At 34.2% G+C, this 19,258-nt stretch overlaps 1 protein-coding gene and 1 non-coding gene across 4 annotated transcripts in view; both read left to right on the forward strand.

The window, feature by feature from the left end:
- Positions 1-18,955, forward strand: part of DPP10 (dipeptidyl peptidase like 10) — a 1,389,594-nt gene extending 1,370,639 nt beyond the window's left edge. For all 3 annotated transcript variants that reach the window (XM_044242601.1, XM_044242600.1, XM_044242602.1), the window contains exons 20-26: positions 1,681-1,875; positions 2,741-2,795; positions 10,766-10,865; positions 11,117-11,175; positions 11,280-11,352; positions 15,461-15,534; positions 17,350-18,955. In XM_044242601.1, the coding sequence (XP_044098536.1) occupies positions 1,681-1,875; positions 2,741-2,795; positions 10,766-10,865; positions 11,117-11,175; positions 11,280-11,352; positions 15,461-15,534; positions 17,350-17,484 (691 nt within the window). In that variant the 3' untranslated portion in view covers positions 17,485-18,955. The remainder of the gene's footprint in view (positions 1-1,680; positions 1,876-2,740; positions 2,796-10,765; positions 10,866-11,116; positions 11,176-11,279; positions 11,353-15,460; positions 15,535-17,349) is intronic.
- Positions 16,261-16,371, forward strand: LOC122903828. The gene has a single exon (XR_006384046.1). It is a non-coding gene; the product is annotated as a U6 spliceosomal RNA (small nuclear RNA).
- Positions 18,956-19,258: the final 303 nt, after the last annotated feature.

Here is a 19,258-nt window from a genome sequence, read left to right on the forward strand (position 1 = left end):
GCCTCTTCACAGGGTCTTGCTTCTGCATGATTCATGTACCTAAGGTCTCTGTTCTGTCCTAATTTTCTCTTATAAGGACATCGATCAGATGGGTTAGGGCCCAACCTAAAGTCTTCATTTCAACTGACTCACCAGTGGGATGGCACCATCTCCAAATACAGTCACATTCTGAGGCAGTAGGCATTAGAGATTCAACATATGGGTTTTGAAAGACAAAATTTAGCCAATAACAGCATCTGGTAAATTTTCGTCGTCCATTATTTTGTCCCATTCCTACCTCCTCCTCTCGCTGGTCTCACACAGCCCCTATTTTGGTTCAGTTCTATTTGCTGCCTGGAATTTATTTTCTTTAGCAAATCTGATAACCTAAAAGCTTATGGATAAGAACTAGTTTCTGTATTGGTATGTACTGGTGCTTCTAAGCATGTCCTTCTTTACTGCTAGCATTCAAATTTTTCAAACATATGTGTACTTTTCTTGTTACTAACATTAGTGAAGCAAAACAATTTTTCCTCAATGTATCCTTAAATTTTCTTTAGTGAGAATTCCATCACACACACACACACACACAAATCAGGGAATGTTAATGCAATATTTCTTTTTGAGTCAGAAGTTCTTTAGGATTGTCCATTTCTTATGTTAAGAAGCGAAATTCAGTTGAGTAATTTAAAGACCTAATTGACTTTATTCAGCGATTTACGATTTGTGCAGGATCCCATCTAGCAAACAGACCTATACAAAATGGAACGCTGTATAAGCAGGAATGGGGTGGGACAGAAAGGTTTTATCAAAAGAAAATAAGGGGTGCCTGGGTGGATCTGTGGGTTAAGCCTCTGCCTTCAGCTCGGGTCATGATCTTAGGGTCCTGGGATCGAGTCCTGCATCCGGTTCTCTGCTTGGCAGGGAGCCTGCTTTCTCCTCTCTCTCTCTGCCTATCTGCCTACTTGTGATGTCTCTCTGTCAAGTGAATAAATAAAATATTAAAAAAAAAAAAGAAAATAAAAAGAAAATAAGACTTTTTCAGCCCAGGTCATCTTCCCTTAAGCAGAAGATGGGGGCTCTAGGAAGGGTTATAGATCACAAAATTCCAACGTGACTGGCTTAAAATTCCAATCCTGGGAAAGAATTAAATTGCAATTAAGTTAGGTATTAAGTTTTGGTGGGATTTAGTAAAAGTGACTTCATTTTGGGTCTGTTGTCTTATAATGCTTGTTAAACTATTATTAAGTCTCCATAACTGGTTCTGATCTCTATCAGATCCTTTAGCCCTTGTATACCATCTGCAAGACATTTCTAAAACACACAGTCTGGAAGAAATTCAATAATGTAGAATCTGTACGTTAACTTGATCATCGTTCCTTTGAAATGTCTATGGAATGTGAATATATTTTCCTTCATTTCTCTCATTTGAAAAAGGAGTTAAAATAATCTCATAGAACAGTTTTAAAATCTTGTTTCATATTTTCAGTTCATTAGAGAACTCTGCATTTGACATTTTACAAAGAAAAATGGCATTATACTTTCAGGTTTATTGTCAAGAATTAACAGAAATTTTAATAGCCCATGGGTCCTTTCCAAAATTTTAAAATAATAAGTGTGAAAGTTAAAATGTCTACCACATTATCTACGACACTATCTACCAATTGCTCTTGTTTTGGTCCACTGTGTTGCTGTTTACAGGGATGAAGAACCAGGAGGCCAACTGGTTACAGATAAATTCCATATTGACTGGGATTCAGTACTTGTTGACACAGATAATGTCATCACGGCACGATTTGATGGCAGAGGAAGTGGATTCCAGGGCCTGAAAATTTTGCAAGAGATTCATCGAAGGCTAGGTTCAGTGGAAGTAAAAGACCAAGTAGCAGCTGTGAAGTAAGTGGGTGCACATTTCCCTACTGTTTCTCTTATAATGACAGAAGCTAGGTATAGATACATTAAATACTACTAATACTGATTCAGAGATTTATACTTTAGTGAATGGACAGTTTTCTAAGTTAGTCAAATAGACTGCTGCATTTTTCCAAGTACTTTTCACTCTTAGCACTAAATAAAACAATTATCATACTTCCTCTCTGGAATGAAAATTTACTTTGGGTTTATGCAAATAGGAGAGACCTTACGGCCCCTGAGTGTTTGGCTGGTTAAATGTCCAACTCTGAATTCCAGCTTAGGTCAAGATCTCAGGGTTGTGAGACTGAGCCCAGCATTGGCCTGTGCTGGGAATGGAGCCTTCTTAAGATTCTCTCTCTCCCTCTCCTTCTTCTACTGCTTTGCCCCGCTCCCTATTGTAAAATAAAATGGGAGAAACCTTAATTAAAACATTTATTTACAATAATCTATAATGTCTATTATTTCCCAGTAAACTACAATTCTTGAAATTTCACAGATACCATACCCACACTAGCATGAGTGACCAAGAAATCTAGTAGGTTCTTTAAAACAGTACACATAAATTGGCTAGGACATTGTCAAAATGTTAATCAGTAGGTCTGGAATGGAATCCAAAATTCTACATTTGCATCAACCAGCCAGGTGATGTCCAAACAACTGGACCATTGCTTTGAGTAGCAAGATTTTGGAATCCATGATCCTTCAACATGAATAAGGCTCCAGCCACTTAAGTATTCCTTGTTTAAGTTCTGGGTTTTGTATATATGTATGCATGTGTGTGGATGCCCAGAATGAATTCTCATGTGCATTTGACTCAAGAAAATTTAACTTTTTTTTTTCATTGCAGGTTTTTACTGAAACAGCCATACATTGACTCCAAAAGATTAAGCATTTTTGGAAAGGTAAACAGAAATGTATATATGTATTTTTGTATGTATATAAAGTACATATTTATACATATGTATTATTTGTGCTTGTATTTGTACATATATAATTTCTTTATTTTACTATAATCTCTCTGTACTATTCTTTAAAATGTAATGTTATAATTAATACTATATACATTCAGTCATTTATAAATCCAGCAACTATTTACTATCTAATTGGTGCTGGTATTAGAAAAACTGAACAACCACAAAAAAAAATCTGCCTTCATAAAGCCTATCTTCTAGAAAGGAGGAACAGATAAGCACATAAATGAAAAGATAGCTTCATATACCACTATCTTATAAGGAAAACAAAAAAATAGGTGGAAAAAAATTAACTCTAGAAAGGGCCAATGTTATTAGATTGAGTGGTCAACAAAGGTCCCTTGGATTAATTAAGTGATGTTTAGGCTGGTACCTAAGTAACAAAAGTCCCATAAACCTCTTGAAGCAGGGTGTTCTCTCAATAAGGATCAAGTACCACAGCCTTGAAGAAGACTGCAAAGATGACCAATATGTATAATTGTGTCTTTATAGTGTTTTCTGCATGACATTTATCATTGCAATAATTTTTATGTCAGTTTCAACATCATTTTCACAGTAGGGAAACAGACTCCATATAGATACTTACTAGTCACCTAGTTCATTCATATTACTAGGCTAGACACTAAACAGATACTAAAATGAAAGGAAGGAGATCTAGTACTATTTTAATTTAGAGACAAAGCAAATTATTGGTGTTCATAGATTTCAACATAAAATGTTTTACTATCCCTAAATGAACTCAGAGATACAGAAGATGAATAACCGATCATTTTACTGGGGTGTAAATTTTGGTGGTGTTCACTGATATGTAGGTATAAGAAAGGTGTTTAACAAATGAATAAAATGTAATCAGCACCAATTCTTCCCTGACTTCATATACCAAGTCTTTGCTTTATTTTATTCTTGTCCTCAGTAATAGTCAAGAGATCAATAGGGATAATGTTCCTCTGACATAAGCAGAAATAAATGAAAGCCCATCACTAACAATAAAGACAGTGAAAAAATGGAAATGTCTAGAAAGTGATCATTCCAAAGAAATGGAAACTCCAAACAGATTAATAAATGCATAAAGCAAAGTCTTATCATATGCTTATAGCATTGATGAACCTTTAGGACACTGTGTTCAGTGACATAAACCAGTCACAGAGGGACAAATTCTGTGTGATCCCACTTACATAAGATATCTAGAGTAGTGAAGTACATGAAGACAGAAGAGTGGGATGGTGGTTGTCAGGGGGAAGGGAAAAGGAAAGTTGGTTGCTTATAGGTAATAGAGTTAATGGGTAATAGGTAACAGATTTCAGATTCACAAGATGAAAAAGTTTTAGGGATCTGTTTCACAATAATGTGAATACACGTGACACTACTGAACTGTGTGCTTAAAAGTGGTTACTCTGGTAAATATTAGGTGTTTCTTGTCACACACACACATAAAAAAGTACATATAGTGAAGAACATTTTACTCTTTAATGGTCCTGATACATGTAAGGACTTAGGGCTTATGCATTTCAAGGCTCTACTCACTAAACACAGAAATAAGTCTAAAAGATCAAATGAGCTATAGAAACATTCATTACTACGGAAATTTAGATTCAAAAGGCTGTAAAATGCCTCACAGAGAAAGTGGAGCATAACTGAATAGTAAAAGTCATTCAGTGAGGAAAGGGCAAGGAGGAGGCTTTTGTATAATGCCCAGTGTCAGCAGGGAGGACATAGCTGAGGAACATGAATAAAATGACTGACTATAATTAAGGCTCACATAAAGGAATGAGAAGTGACAACACTGAGAGTAAGTCTGGGCACAGACCTCAGGAAGTCCTTCATATTAACCAGAAAGTTGGATTTTAGTCTAAAACCGAAAAAATAAAGTTCTAGGCCTTGGATTTAGAAGTTCAAAATCCCATATTTATCATTTTATTAGGGAACTGATGAGCCTCAGGGAACTGACTCTGGCAATGTAAATATACAAAAGACAAAGGATATAAATGAAACATAATTAGATTTTAAGTGGAAAAAATATCCCATCTCTGTTAAACAAGTACATGTATCTGTGACTGGAATTTAGAAGGTAGCTTTCTGATCCTGTAAAGGAACACTGTTAGCTTCAAGACTTCGTAGGCCTCATAATTTTTTTTTTTTTCTTGGTATGTACTTATTTCATTTCAGTATCAAATTAAGTTAAACTCATAAAATTGGCTGGGGAGTAATGATCTTGCTTGTTTTGGAATTATTTAAAAAGCTAAATGAGGCTTTCTTTTCTTTGTTGGAAATATTTAAGTTAATGTTTAAATTTATTTAATCAGTGCAAGAATACTAAGATTTTTCCATTTCTTCTGGAGTCAATTTTAGTACTTTAAAACAATTTTTTTCCATTTCATTTATCTTTAAAGATTGTTTTGAAACATAGCATATATTCTATTATATGCTAGTGGGGACAATGCCCCATTTGACTCCTAGTTTGGTTTATTAGTGCCCTTCTGCCTTTGCTAGAGCACTCCCTCTTAATTGCTCTTACTCCCCTTGCTTGTCTCTCTCTTCTGCACCCCCCCCCCAATACCTAACTCTTTTAATGAACCATATTTTGGCTTAGTTGTTCTCATTTTGTCTTTTCTGTTTCACTACATTTCTACCCTTACTATCCTTGTTTTTTTCTTCTAATTTTTAAATCCATTTTGTTCTTAAATTATTGACTTGAATGTCTGGCTTATTAATTTTCAGTTTTCCTTTGAGTTATAAAATCCCTTTGCATTACTCCCTTAAGTACTTCCTACCAGTACTGAGAGGTAGTACTTTGTTTTAAAACTTCATATCGTTATCCCCAGAACCTAACCTAACCTCACATAATACATAATCCTAATATTTTTTTCTCTCAAGTAATTATATCTATGTGTGAAAGGTAAGAAAACTAAAAAATTTTCTAACTTTTATTTAAAACAAAACAGAACAAAACAAAACACCTAATTATGTGTTTTGTGAATAGGTGGCAAAATTCTAAACCTATAAACACCATATGTAGAACTGATATTGCTATGATTACCCGGCGACATCAATGCATCACTGGGGAATAAAATTAATCCATTCCACATTTATCCAATGTCTCTTATGTGCTTACTACTTTTCAAAGTGCTGGACATATGGCAATCACACATACACACACACATGCACACACATTTTTTTGAATTTTTAGTTTAGTGAGAAAAGAAATTAACAAAAAAATCAGTAAAGTTTATAAAATGTCAGTGACAGAACAATTAAGGAAAATTAAGCTGAGAGGGGGCCCAAGATTAAGGAAGAGACAGCAATTTCCATTTGGAAGAGAGGAAAGATTTGACTAAGAAATCATGTTTGACCGCAGACTAGTGAATTTGAGAAGGCAAGAAACATGGATATCTGAGGAAGGTTAAAAAAAAAAAAAAAGTACAAACATACGCATTAATATGGAAGCTTGTTAAAACTTGACTTACGGGGTGCCTGGGTGGCTCAGTCAATTAAGCATCTGCTTCTCCCTCTCCTTCTAAACTTCCACCCTGCTTGTGCTCTCTCTCTCACTCAAACAAAACAAAACAAAACAAGACAAAAAAAAAAAAAAAAACTTGACTTAGGGAGGTAGTTATTACTTATACTTTTATATATTCTCAATTGAGATAGGGCTTGTTAAGTGGCAGTCACTTCTAAGGTTTGAAGCTTTTAACATATATAATGTGAAGGACACAGGACAGGATTTTAAGAATTGTGATAAAATGTGATCACAAATTAAAAGGATTTAATGTAAAATAATACAAAGCAATAAATTGTGTTACTCATAATATGTGTATTATATTTTTATTTCAAATCATCGTATGCTGTAAGTGATATGGTTCACAAAGAATCTTAAGTCTGAGGCTAGGAAAAACCTTTTTTCGATTGTATTTTTTTGACTATATACATTAACTCTCAGTATACTCAAAAAAGTCACTTAATGATTATCTGAAAAAACAGGGTGCATAAAAATAGAAGTTCTCAATGAAATGGTTATTACAGACCCCACCCCCAGTTCCTCTAAGTCCATCTATCTATTGGATTCAGTTTCTTCTAAATGGATATAACTTTATTAAAATGAAATATTCTCAGGAAACATTTCTATACTTTAAGTCCACTGAATAAAATATTTTCAAAGATAAATTTGTTAAAATTGTGTAAGTAATGCTAAAATGCTATGCAAATGGAAAGGACATAACTGTGAATGGAAAAATCTGATCACTGAGAAACCAATAAAACGAAGCACAATTGAACAGAACAGCCTATACCATTAACTGTTCTTGATCTATATCAAATAAAAAACATCCTCCAATTGACTAAGTCAATATGATGACCCACAATTTCTGGCATCCTCCTGATGGACAGGGGTTGTTTTTAAATTAAAATCACCATCTTCTCTCTACCTAGAACTTACATCTGAATCTTACCCTTGTCCTGGATATATTTTCTGAGAACTATTTCAAGATCTACTCTTGCATTCAGTGAGTAAATATAAAATGTTACAGAGGAAGGTGGGCAATTAAAATTTAATTTATTCTAATGCCTCCCTGTGTTGATGTTCTTTTAAAAATAGAAGTTATTTTGCTGAAATAAATCAAATTAAGGCAGCATTTTGGATTAGGTTTTTGAAAGCTACAGAAAGCATTTTATTCAACAGCTTTCACTATCATTAAGTCTTCAAGAGTATTTAGCTTCATTAATCTCAAATTTTCATATAAATAATAGTAAAATGCAACTCTTTGTGCACCAGCAATGATTTACAACCCTGGTTTCACTTTAACATCACACGGAAAGCTCCACAGCCCAATCTCCACAGACTAAATTGTTTACCAGAGCGTTATATATGTTTAAGTCTCCACTGGTCTAGGGAATGCTGGTTGAAGCTAGGGAAATGTTTGGGTAGGTATATCTGTTATATTTTTACACTGTATGAACTTATTATTCAATAAGTGTGGAACAACAGCCTAGGTATTCCCTGGGAGTTTGTTAAAAATGCAAAATCTTGGGCCCCACCCTAGGTCTACTAAATTAGCATAACAGGCATTTTAACAAGCTCTCCAAGTGACCTGAATGAACTTTGAATCATTGTTCAAGAATCTGCCCCTCCTTTGGAAGACACCATTCTACTTAGTTCCTGGGGATAATCAGACTGTGATTTGTGTGAAATGGAATAAAAAATGTAATACCAAATTATTGATTTATATCATTAAACTGTGATGTATAGTTGTTCTGTGGATCAGAATATTCAGCTATTCTCTCAAAGTAGTCAGGTTATATAAACAACCAAATCATAATAAATTGAAAGTCTGCTCTAATTCCATCGTGGAATTAGAACCAGAAAAGTTACCACCTGAGATGCGCATTTTTCACTGTGGGAACAGTGTTGCCACATGGGAAATACTTGAAACCTCTTGCTGCAACACCTTGGTCTTATCTCCATGTCAAAGAACTAGAAACAATACACTGGAAAACTCCCTTTAAGGACAGAATTTTTAGGGGCTCTCTACAGTTTTGTTCTATAATAGCTATTTACTTACTTTGCAGAACTCATCCCACCCCTGCATACTTCTGAAGGGGAGCAGAATATGCCATCCCAGAATATGCCTCTTGGCATAAGGATTATTTTGAGCTGGTTATTTTAAGAAACAACAGACACAAAAGAAGCTTTGGGAACAGAATAGAAACTACTCTTTTTAAGAGACGTTTACATTTATAAAAGAAATCTCCATTTGTGTCTCCCTCCTTGTACCAGGATGAGAAGGTTGAGCTAAATCATAAGAAACTTTTATTAATGGAGAAGGCACTAACTCTAAATTGGACTTAATCTGCCTAACAAAGCTTAACCTTGATTATACCTATTTTCCTGGTAACCTCCCATAACTGAGCTCTCTCCACATCTTTCTTTTGACTTTGGCTAAAGATGGTATTTAAGGTGCTGGTTTGGGCCACTTCAAGGAGTTACTCGGTTTCACTGGATATCTCCTGTGTGTATGTGAGGTATTCATGTTAACAAACTTATTTTCTCTTGATAATCTTTTATTACAAGGCATTTTAGCCAAGAACTCAGAAGGAGAGAGGGAAATTATTTTTCTTCCCTCCACTTCTTTCTTCAGATGCGTTAACACTTTTAAGGCTAATGCTTCTGAATTTTGCGGACCTAAGGATATTTTTGTGTCTTTCAAAAAGAGTAAGTAAAGCCAAACCACTCTGTGGTGGTTTATCTTGGTAAAGGATAGTTTTATTTCCCTCATTTACCAACTGATGAAGAAGATTTGCTCAAGCTTCTGGGTACTAGCTAAGTATTTCAGCACTCTTAACATATGCAAGGAAAGAAAAAAAAAAAAATTCCCCCCTACTCTTTCTGAGCTCTTGTCTGAGAACCCTATAATAAAAGACAGATTCACAAGAGAAAAACAAAACAAAACAAAGCTAACTGACATACACGCATGAAACATATCCAGGGAAAAGTGAGTAACTCTCTGAGGTGGGCTTAGAATTCAGGCTTAAATATCACCTTAATAGGAAAAGAAGAATGGGATGTAGGCATTTAGGAGAGTGAAAATTTATGACAGTCTTTCTAGGTGTGTTGTGGACTTCTAGTTACAAGAATCAATCTAGTTTCATAGAAATTCCTGGGGAGGGGGACCTATGACAACTGAGTTCCTTTTGGAGGAACTTTGGTCTTTAGGTAGATGAGTTCAGAGAAAGCCTTTTCCCACATTTGCTCTTTTCCAAGTGTTTACAGCTTAAAATAATCACTAGGTCAAAGTGGCATGTTCTGCTAGTCTTAACACAGGTTCTTTCACACACTTAAGTAATCTTTGCAGTTGGGACTTTGATGTCAATCATCCTACTTTTTAAATAATGTTTCAAATAAGCATAAGTGAAATTCTGTTGTTTCTCATCTCAAGAATCTGTGAGAATAACAGATTCTTATCACAAAGAACCACACTAATATCATCTGGTAATCTTTCAAAAGTAGACCTTATCATGAACCAACTGTGTCAGAATTGCTGAGGCTAAGGCCTAGGTCTTCATTTTGTTTTTAATACCTCCCAGGGTACTCTGATGTCTAGCAAGATGAAGAACATTGCCCAAAGCATGGCTAAAACTTAATTTCTAAAATGAATATATAATTCAGTAGGTAATTTCCTTAGCTCAAATCTATTAAATTGTTAAAAATCTCTGGAATTCTCCTGGTCAAATCATGGGCTACAAAAGAAAATTGGACATCTTAATTTTTTTTTAAGAATTTATAATTAAATTAGTTTAGAAGCACTGTAAGATAAATTAAGATATTTAAAATTAAATTTAAACAATAATCCAACTCATATGACTAGCAACATTATTTATCAACCTCATGTCCTTCAAATATTTAAGTGTGTGGAACTGAAAGCAGAATGTATATTTGTGATAATAGATTTTAAATATTTAATTCTCTTTTCCTAATTCTACATAACTATCATTACTGAATATCTCACTAAATATATATATATGATTTTCTGAAAATGATACAAGCTTTAATAAGTACTATATTTCCCTAGTTTTTAATTATTTGGAGTTATTTCCAGATACACCACATGAAATTGAAGAGCAAATATTGGAATATGTTGATATACAATTAATTTTATATTTTACCTAAAGTTATTAAAACAGCTTGTTATATAAAAATTTAAATATTTTTCAAAATTTTCATCTGTACAAAGTGATCTTAATGTATTCTTTTCTCAGATCTGGGACATTATAAGACATTCTGTTATGCATATTACCAAACAGTGATCAAAAGCTAAAAATATCTCCAAGGATAATTGATACAAACACTTTCTTTCTCCCTATCTCTCTCTATATATACATATTTTTTGTTTGTTTGTTTGTTTTGCCAGGGGTATGGTGGCTATATAGCATCAATGATATTAAAATCAGATGAAAAGCTTTTTAAATGTGGATCAGTGATTGCACCCATCATAGACTTGAAGTTGTATGGTGAGTAGTTCCTACAGATTGACTTAATATAACGTACTGATTTGTAAAAAGGAAATCCCAATGCAGAAGAGCTCATTGAGTTCATTTATCATGTGCTATCAGAGATGTTTTCAGCTGTTAAATACCTTCCTGATTCAATCAGTTTCACTGGAGCATAACAATTAAATGTGAAATGTAGAAATTAAATGATGACATATGCTAGTCAAATGGTTTGCAGTTTACTCGTAAATTTTTGTTTTCTTGGGTCACAGCATCAGCATTTTCTGAAAGATACCTTGGTGTGCCATCTCGGGAAGAAAGCACTTACCAGGTAACAAATTTAAAATAATGAAGAAAGAAGAGTATTATTCTAAAAATTCAGTCAAATTATAAATAGATCTATATACACATAGATATTTATACTTTCCTTTATAGGCATCCAGTGTGCTACATAATATTCATGGCTTAAAAGAAGAAAATATATTAATAATTCATGGGACTGCTGACAGTAAGTATATACTGGCTGCTGCTGTTTATTGGGGTCTGACCCTGAACAAAGGGGTACATTTAAAAACTTGTTTACAAGCGGCCCTGTAAACTTTCTGAAGAAGATAAAAGAGGATAGTGGCACAAAGAATCCAATATATTTTAGGAAGTAAGAAGAAGGATGTCAGGACCAAGAGGAAAGAAGCTATGAGACTTGATGGCAATGCCATCCAGTAAAACGTTCTGGGATGATGGAAATGTTCCGAATATGTGCTGTAGAACACTGTAGCCACCAGCCACATATGGCTCTTGAGTACTTGAAATGTGTTTAATATGATCAGGAACGGAATTTTAAATTGTTTTAAATTCTAATTAATTAAAAATTTAATACCCACATATGGCTAGTTGACTATCACTGTGGTATTATTCAGCACACTTCAAATTGAAAGTAACTGAGAAAACAACAGGATAGCAAAAAGATTCCAACAGAGAGATAAAATTCTGATAGGATCACTCACAGTTAAAACAAAAACTTTTTAAAATGCATGTTTCTATCACTTCTTTTTTCATCACTTTAAACACTGGAGAGGGATGTGATATTACTAGTAATAAATATAATTTTATATTCATATTGAAGTATGTAGGGGTCAAAGAATATATAATACACACACATATATACATATAAATATGTATTTATATATTTATGTGATACTTTACAACAGAGGGCAGAGTATTTATAGCCCCATTCACAGATGAGAAAAATCAGTTTCAAGGAGGAAACTGATTTAACCAAGGCTATCTGGGTAGTAAGCAGAGAGTCAAAGCCTTGAATTACTATTTCCTAATATCTGAACTTGTTTTTGTTGATCCATCCTGTCCTGCATCAGTAGTTTTATCCCATTTTACAGAGAATATCACTAAAAAGGTCTTATAGCAAAGAAGATATCAGCTCTTTAATTTAACCTTACAGCATGCCAGGTCATGATTAGAGTTTAGATCAATACTTATGTACATATATACATATATATATATACACATACACAGGAGATAGATAGATGCAGATATAGATATATCTTGATACATGCATATATAGGTGATATATATATGCACACATACTGTGTGTGAGTGTGTGTGTACATATATATTATATATATAATATGTGTGGTGTATTTCAATAAATATGTAAATGGGAGAGAAGAGACAAAAATCCCTCTTAGGTAGAATTCCAAATTTGTGTAGGTACACACCCTCAAGGAGGCAAAGCTTCACTTAGTTTTTCCCCTATCAAAATGGGCTGCACTCAGTGATTTGCTTCTAAAGAGTATTGTATGGAAAAGGGAAGAAAGAATACGATGGAGAAACTTGATAAATCGCATCTTAGCCAGGTGATCAAGGTTAACATCAACAGTGAAAAGTCATGTTGATGATATGCAGCTCTGATTTCACTTTATGAGAATGGTACTCTCTCTCTTGTCCCCCAAACCCATAACCTCACTTTACCCATGAGAAAAATATCAGGCAAACCCAAACGAAATAAGAAAAATTTAAATCCATACTCCTCAGAATTGTCAAGGTCCTCAAAAACATCTCTGAAAATTTCTCGTGGATCATAAGAGGTTAAGGCATCATGATATCTAAAGGTTTCTTTGTTTTAACAAAAGAACCATAATAATGTGAGATGTGAACAACAGTAGGAACCAGGTAAGGGATCTAAATGAGCTCTCTGTACTGTCCTTGCAACTTTTTAAAAAACTTACAACTATTATAAAATTTAAAAAAAAAAATAGAACTTAGATGATGCCATACCTGTGTTGGATGAAACATATGTAAAAGGATAAACATTTTGATGGATATTAGAATTTTGTTCCAAGGTATTAAGATCTTACATGCATACTAATAGTTATAACAAAAAGTAGAAATTAAGTACTGAGTCTATTTCAGAAAATGTTCCAAAAGTTTTTTATGTTATACTATCTGTTTTTCACAAAAATATTATGCAGCAAGTGCTATTATCTTGTTTCAATGATTGGGAAAATAAATATTATGGAATTTATGTAATGTGACAAAAAATCACATAACCACTAATTTATAGAAAGGGGATTGGAATCTGGCATGAAGGCTCTTTTTCATTGTGCTTTGAAGTTTCAACTGTGAAAATAAATTATATTTGAGGTTAAATTATTTCACATCTGGCCATTACCCTAGAATATATTAGTGCTATTCAAATTTCTCTGTCAATATGTTGCAGCTATTAAGGTAAATCATGCTCTTCCTACCTCACTTAGGCATGGATCTGGTTCTTCACCTCCCTGATAAAATGCAAGCACAGGTTCAGGACTAGTCACCTCAAAGGATAAGCATAAACACACACAAACACATGTACACATACACACACCTCACATGGGCCTGGTGGGTTATAGGTGCTCAATGACATAATACTACCTTAATTCATTTCATTGTTGAAAACTACCAGCAAAGTAGTTCACTAAGACAATTAGATCTTTAATATTCCTGTTATAGGAAGTAGACAAATGACAAATATCAACAGGCTTCACACCAGAAACTATACAGAAAAAAATCCCAACTATACTTTTGCACATTTATCTTTTCAGTTACATCCACGTAGACAAATGATCAAATCCTTTTCAAAGTTTTTTTCCAGTAACAAATGAGCCATATAAGGGGTCATTTTTACCTTAGTCATTGCCCCAACTTATAAGCATTTCTCATAACTTACATTTATTGAGCAATTTGCAAATTTATTTAAAAGTAACATGGTAAAGTCCCATGATATATAACAAGAAGACACCGAAAGGATCTTGGGTAGATTTTAAAAAGATTTAAATGATCTTTGGAATCTTTTATTATTTGCTATATGGTAGGATTAACCAGTATCAGAGCATTGGAGCAATGAAGCAGCTTAAATTAATAAGGCTGACCTAGTTTGACAATGACACTTTAAAAAGGTTACCTTAAAATTACTGACAGGGTCCTGGGTGGCTCAGTCAGTTAAGTGTCTGACTTTGGTCAGGCATGATCCCAGGATCCTGGGATCAAGCCCAGTTATGGGCTCCCTGCTGAGCGGGGAGTCTGCTTCCTCCCCTTGCTGGTGCTCTCTCTCACTCAAATAAATAAATAAAATCTTTAAAAAACTTACTTACAGAAATTTGAAGATGCACAAAGTATAGGAATAAAAGGCTAGGCAGCATATGAGCCAAGTGCTATACAAACAGATTTGAGTGATGTACCCCAGACTTCACAGCCTCTCAGTTCTACACAACTCTTAGTTCTACAACTTTACAACCCTGGTCTACTGTGCTGAATATTTCTAAGTTTGGACCTCAGGTTCAGGCAAAGAGGGAAGCTAGAAGGAAATAGGAGAAATCAGTATGATCCACTTTAAACATTGAGCCCTTCAATAATGAGATGATGACTCTAATTTCTCAACATGGTGCAGTTTTTTTCTCATTTAAAATAAAACAGAGTATCAGTATCCAATGGAGATGGGGCCCCACTAATCCTCAAAAAGGAATAGAAAGATGGTTTGCTATATTCCTATGCAGATAGGTACTCACTGCATTAAAATTATTATAACTGTATAATGTATGTGAGCAATTTAGAAATAAATGATAAAGTGAACTTAAATACTATGTTGTACAATAATAGAGCCTTAGCAGTAGCTTCTGCTTCAGTTTATTTTTTATAATGTATAGTATTTTTTATAGACCTTATTAACATTTCATCAGCATTGTATCTTACTAATTTTCAAGTCTTTTATTATTTTTTAAAGGTTTTTATTTATTTGAGATAGAGGGAGAGAGAAAAAGCATGAGTGGGAGAAGGGGCAGAGGGAGAGGAAGAAGAAAACTCCTGATTGAGCAGGGAGCCTGATGCAGGGCTTAATCCCAGGACCCTGGGATCAGGACCTGAGCTGAAGGCAGACACCTGAGCCACCCAGGCACCCCAGGCCAGGTATCAGTCTTTTAAATGTGCAATATATGTAAAGTATGTTAATTAATCTCTTTGAAAAAAATAAGTTCTAATTCTAATAAATGCAGTTGCATCAAATAATAGAATTCTAATTCTAATAAATGCAGTTGCATCAAATAACAGAATTTAATTTCTTACAGCAAAAGTCCATTTCCAGCATTCAGCAGAATTAATCAAACACCTAATAAAAGCTGGAGTGAATTATACTATGCAGGTAAGTCACTTTCTCACAAGACTATTTTCCTACCTTGGTTTTACAGTTGTGGGATATAGAACACAGTTTCTGTACTACTCCATCCCCCACGCTATTATTTTAACTGTGATTTTTAGGTACCAAAGATTGTGAAGTTTTTTCATCCTAATTATGCTGAGAAGACAGATCAGCTCATGTGTTATGCGAACTGCAAAAACTTTCAAGAATTTCTTTTTCTTCTCAGACTTTTATTTCTATCACTAATAATGAATTGTTTTAAAAGAGACATGTTCTATTTCCCTTCTAGTCTTTTCGTTTCCGCCTCACCTTCAGTCACCTTTATCATAAAAGGTAGGAAAAAAAGTGGCTTGAGGAGATACTGAGAAAAAAAGGAAAGAAGAGAACATTTACATCTTTGCATTCAACCACATGTAGTAAATAATACCAAGGACTTACTTTTTAGTGGTCACTATGCTAGGTAGGTAAGACAGACTTTACACCTTTGAGGACTTTCAGTCTGAGGGAAGAGTCACAGAAGGCAGAAAAAAAAAAAAAGCAATTTTCATTTTTCAGCATTTGAAAGAACCAGAAGTCATTCAACATATCTATAAGCACAGGTACCAGGGTTAGGATGATGAACGAAGATGATGTTGAGATAAACAGATGATAGATAATGCCACAAACAATGTAAAGGAGTAGGGGCTTTATTTAGATCACTGAGGCACCATTTAAAAACTTTATCCCCAGGTGCTTGCTTTGGCAGCACAAACTCTAAAACTGGACTGAAACAGAGAAGGGTAGGTAGCATGGCCTCTGTGCAATGATGACACACAAATTTGTGAAATGTTCCATATTTTTTGTATGGAACTGTTCATTGACAGTGTTGTACATCTGAAACTTATAGAACACTCATGGTATGTTAACTGGAATTAAAGAGTTTGAAAAAGAATTAAAAAAATAAAAAGTAAGTAAAAGTTGGTATCATCTTAATAGCAAAAAATACAAATAAAAAATTAAAGAAATAAAAACTTTATACTCAGGAACTGACAAATATCTGTATTTATAATTTTAGATAAATTACTCATGTCAAATTAAAACTTACACTGAACAAGGTTAAACAGACAAGGCAGGCTTTATTTAAGACAATTGCAATAGGAGAGAACAACTAAACTGTGTTGAAACATTGGGCTGGGGAGTTTATAGTAACTGGAGAGGTGGAAATCACAGGTCATCTGTGTAGGGTAGTTCACCTTACCAAAAGGAAAAGTAAACTTTCTGTTTATGATAGGGGGTAGTTTTTCAACTTGGAGCAAGAGTTCTACCCTCCCACAGAGACAGGGCTGCTCTCTCCTACAATTTTTACATTTCAGAGAGATGGTTTTTAGATCCCTGAGAAAGAGCTTTCCTGAACTATGGAACTGGCAAGACTGAAAGAAGATTTACACACAAAAGGGAAGAGAATTTACAATCCCAAATTTTCTAAAACAGATCTAAGAAAAGAAAGGTCAAGGCCCTAGAGTCAGGAAGAAATGCTTTTCAAGTTTAGTCAAATTAAGGGGAATATTAATGCTGTCCTGGCCAACAGGAACACAGAAAGCTCTACTTTTTCTGACCAATGAATTTTAATTTAAATACATAAAAAATGTAGCTTGTCTCAATTACTAAGGTTATAATTAAGAAACAAGAGAAAAGTTTAGCACAAAGAACCCAGAGTTGTATTAGGTCAGATTTGGTCAGAAACTACTTTTCAAAGTTCCCTTGCCACTGGGGCTGAAGAAATGCTGAAGGACAGTGTCTGTTTTGGTAACTTGATCTTTTTCCCCCACAATATCTTAGGTCTATCCAGATGAAGGCCATAATGTATCTGAGAAGAGCAAGTATCATCTCTACAGCACAATCCTCAGATTCTTCAGTGATTGTTTAAAGGAAGAAATCCCTGTGTTACCACAGGAACCAGAAGAAGATGAATAATGGACCCTATTTATATAGAACTGAAGGGGATCTTGAGGCTCAATGAAACCTAACCAAGAGACTGTAATATTGTACATGCTCTAGAATTTCAAGGGCAGCTTAAGGAGATGACACTGGAACAGCACACTCAGAGACAATGAACTAGAATTTGAATACAGATGTCCAAGTCTACTGTGTTGCCAAGGGTGCAGAACCTGTTTCTTTGTGTAAGAAAGGTCAACGCGTTGGTTTCCTGGGAGAAATTAGTTTTGCATTAAAGTAGGAGTAGTGCATGTTTTCTTCTGTTATCCCCCAATTTGTTCTGTAACTAGTTGCCCTCATTTTAATTTCAGTGACCACCTGGATCATCTTTGCATATGATGCATACTTATCAGCACCACATCCCTGATCTCTGATGGCTGAGCTGCAGCCTAACACCTTACTGTATCTTTACAATAAGTGCAATTCCTTCATTGTCTATTATTATGCTTAAGAAAATATTCAGTTAATAAAAAACAGAGTATTTTATGTAATTTGTTTATAAAAAGACATTATTAAATGGGTCAAAGGTCATGTAGAAATATGGATTTCAGCACCTTCCAAAGTTCAGCCAGTTATCAGTAGATACAGTATCTTTAAATCAACACACCAGTGTATGTCTCACAATATATAGACACCTGTGTGCATATACTGTCAATAAATCTATCTTTACAATTATTCATGCTACAAAGGATAAACTTCTGATGAATTAGAAGAGATGCTCTTTTACAGGCTATAATGGATACTTTGTTTAATGAGCCAAAAATGATGAAACATTTTTTCCAATTCAGATTCTAGCTATTGCTTTCCTATAAATGTTTGGGTTGTGTTTGGTATTGTTTTTAGTGGTTAATAGTTTTCTAGTTGCAATTTAATTTTTTGAATATGATACCTTGTCACATGTAAATTAGATACTTAAATATTAAATTATAGTTTCTGATAAAGAAATTTTGTTAACAATGCAATGCCACTGAGTGCTATTTTGCTCTTTTGGTGGAGAAGGCTTTTTTTAAAACACTTGGTCCTTTTACTTCTCTCTCTCAATGCACAACCAATTCTCTTTTTCATTGTAAAAGCAAAGACCTGGATTATTTCATTTGCCAGTTCCTATTTAGTATTCTGTGCCTGCCCACTTCATCTGTTACTGTTTAATTTAAATCCTTCTGGTGAGAATTAGAAATGAAATATTTTTTATTCATTGGCCAAAAAAGTTCACAAACAGCAGTGTTTGCTATTTGAGTTGAAGGCACAAATGCATTAATTCCTGTGCTGTATTGACTTGCAGTAGTAAGTAACTGAGAGTGTAAAATAAACTTGACTGTATGAAGTCAAATTTAAGTTATGAGAATATTAAATTTGATGATTAAAATCACTTTGGTGACTTAAGGGATCTTCCAGAAGATGTCTGAAAGTCTGTAATCAAACTTAGAAGTTTAGATAAACCTAGGCACTGTACTGTTTTTGTGGTTTCTCTCAAATTCCTCAGGACAGGCTGGATTCTCATGGTATCAAGATACCAGGAGGAAACTCAAAAATGTCACAGAACTGCTCAGTAACTCTCCTATTTTCTTAAAGGATCAACCTCCAGATCTGGGTATTTGGAAGTGTATAAATTGTTTTTTTGGATATTCAACTTAACTTCTGGATGCTTTGGAATTGTGTCTTCACTGCTCTGCTGGTTTCAGTTTAAAATGGGAAAGGCTCACTTTTCTGAGAGACCCATTTCAGGTCTTTTTCAAAAATAGTAAACACATTT

The sequence above is a fragment of the Neovison vison genome, chromosome 3, assembly GCF_020171115.1.
Source record: "Neovison vison isolate M4711 chromosome 3, ASM_NN_V1, whole genome shotgun sequence".
NCBI classification, from domain to species: Eukaryota; Metazoa; Chordata; class Mammalia; order Carnivora; family Mustelidae; genus Neogale; species Neogale vison.